At 44.5% G+C, this 1,734-nt stretch overlaps 1 protein-coding gene and 1 long non-coding RNA gene across 2 annotated transcripts in view; both read right to left on the bottom strand.

Annotated features, from left to right (window-relative positions):
• LOC111647831 (HLA class II histocompatibility antigen, DP alpha 1 chain-like) overlaps positions 1-1,687 on the bottom strand; it is a 19,894-nt gene extending 18,207 nt beyond the window's left edge. The window contains exons 1-2 of the mRNA XM_023397509.2: positions 1,538-1,687; positions 614-862 (exon numbers count right to left, since the gene is read on the bottom strand). Coding sequence (XP_023253277.1) covers positions 614-862; positions 1,538-1,601 — 313 coding nt within the window. The 5' untranslated portion in view covers positions 1,602-1,687. The remainder of the gene's footprint in view (positions 1-613; positions 863-1,537) is intronic.
• Positions 1-1,734, bottom strand: part of LOC147817164 (uncharacterized) — a 39,899-nt gene that overhangs the window by 32,392 nt on the left and 5,773 nt on the right. The gene's annotated exons all lie outside the window — the stretch shown is intronic.

Below are 1,734 nucleotides of genomic sequence, written 5' to 3'. Positions count from 1 at the left end.
GACTGGAGGGAGGATCTGAGGAGGAACACGTCTTATTAAACTGGATCACATCATGTTCTGAGAAACACTCTGTCGTCATGGACGCGGAGCAACGAGGAGAAGGAGGGAGTTACGTCACTGATTCATTCAGCAGAGTATTGATTACTGAGTTAATGAGTTAATGATGGAGGACCAATCAGACTGGAGCTGAACCAGATCACATGTCTGAACTCTGCACAAGCTGCTGTAACTACGTCATGTGACTGATGACAGCGCTGATGATGCTGCGCAGAGATCTGTTACAGGTGATTTCATCCTCAGGGGTCAGAGGTCAGAGGTCAGAGTCTTACAGTGACACCCCCCCCACACACACACACACAGACACACACACAGACACACACATAGACACACACAGACACACACACACACACACACACATAGCCACACATACACACACACACAGACACACACACACACACACACACACACACACACACAGTGTGATGAGGTCGTCTCTCACATTAAGACATAATTAATTATTTCTTCATATTAACGAGCTCATTAAATATAAATCTGTGTTTCTGTTTGTGGAGGAGAAAAGTTACAGAGGTTTTAAATGTGATTTCTCTTTTACCTTTGTTCAGAGGGATTTCCTTCAAGGCATCACTCAACGTCTTCAGGTTTGATCTGCAGATCTGTTGATTGGTCTCAGCTCCTTGATAAGTTCCCTCCACGTACCTGATATGATCTATGAAACTGGGCTGAGGCTCCACTCCTCTCTTATTGACGAAGTCTGCGAACCACTTCTCTTCTCCATCCAGAGAATACATCTCCTCTCCATCAGAGGCTGAACATCCCATGACTTGAAGGTCCATATGGAGACCTGAAGAGACAAGACCTGGTTAACTGACTGTGGTTAGTTAACTAGTCAGTAACTCACTGTCTGTAGCTGTTTAACAGACTGTAGCTGGTTAACTAGTCAGTAACTGACTGTCTGTAGCTGGTTAAGTAGTCAGTAACCTCCTGTCTGTAGCTGGTTAACTAGTCAGTAACTGACTGTCTGTAGCTGGTTAACTAGTCAGTAACCTCCTGTCTGTAGCTGGTTAACTAGTCAGTAACACACTGTCTTTTGTTAGTTAACAGACTGTAGCTGGTTAACCAGTCAGTAACTTACTGTCTGTAGCTGGTTAACTAGTCAGTAACCTCCTGTCTGTAGCTGGTTAACTAGTCAGTCACTTACTGCCTGTAACTGGTTAACTAGTCAGTAACTTGGTGTCTCTAGCTGGTTAACAGACTGTAGCTGGTTAACTAGTCAGTAACCTACTGTCTTTTGTTAGTTAACAGTCTGTAGCTGGTTAACTAGTCAGTTACTTACTGTCTGTAGCTGGTTAACTAGTCAGTAACCTACTGTCTTTCGTTAGTTAACAGACTGTAGCTGGTTAACCAGTCAGTAACTTACTGTCTGTGGTTAGTTAACTAGTCAGTAACTTACTGTCTGTAGCTGGTTAACTAGTCAGTAACCTCCTGTCTGTAGCTGGTTAACTAGTCAGTAACTTACTGTCAGCAGAGACGCAGGCGACACAGGAGAGGAAGAGCAGCAGCTCCTTCATCATCATCTTCATCAGCAGGTGAAACTGAGTGTCTGTGGATCTGAGAGACGACTGACACCAACTGACACAAAGTCCAGCAGCAGCTCAGCTCTTACTCACACAGCAGCCAATCACAGAGCAGAGATCACATGATGTCACCAGTGTC

This window comes from Seriola lalandi, unplaced genomic scaffold (assembly GCF_002814215.2).
Source record: "Seriola lalandi dorsalis isolate HSWRI2012SDOR001 ecotype SW California unplaced genomic scaffold, Sedor1 jcf7180002055009, whole genome shotgun sequence".
NCBI classification, from domain to species: domain Eukaryota; kingdom Metazoa; phylum Chordata; class Actinopteri; order Carangiformes; family Carangidae; genus Seriola; species Seriola lalandi.
This window is presented reverse-complemented; position numbering and strand designations above follow the sequence as displayed.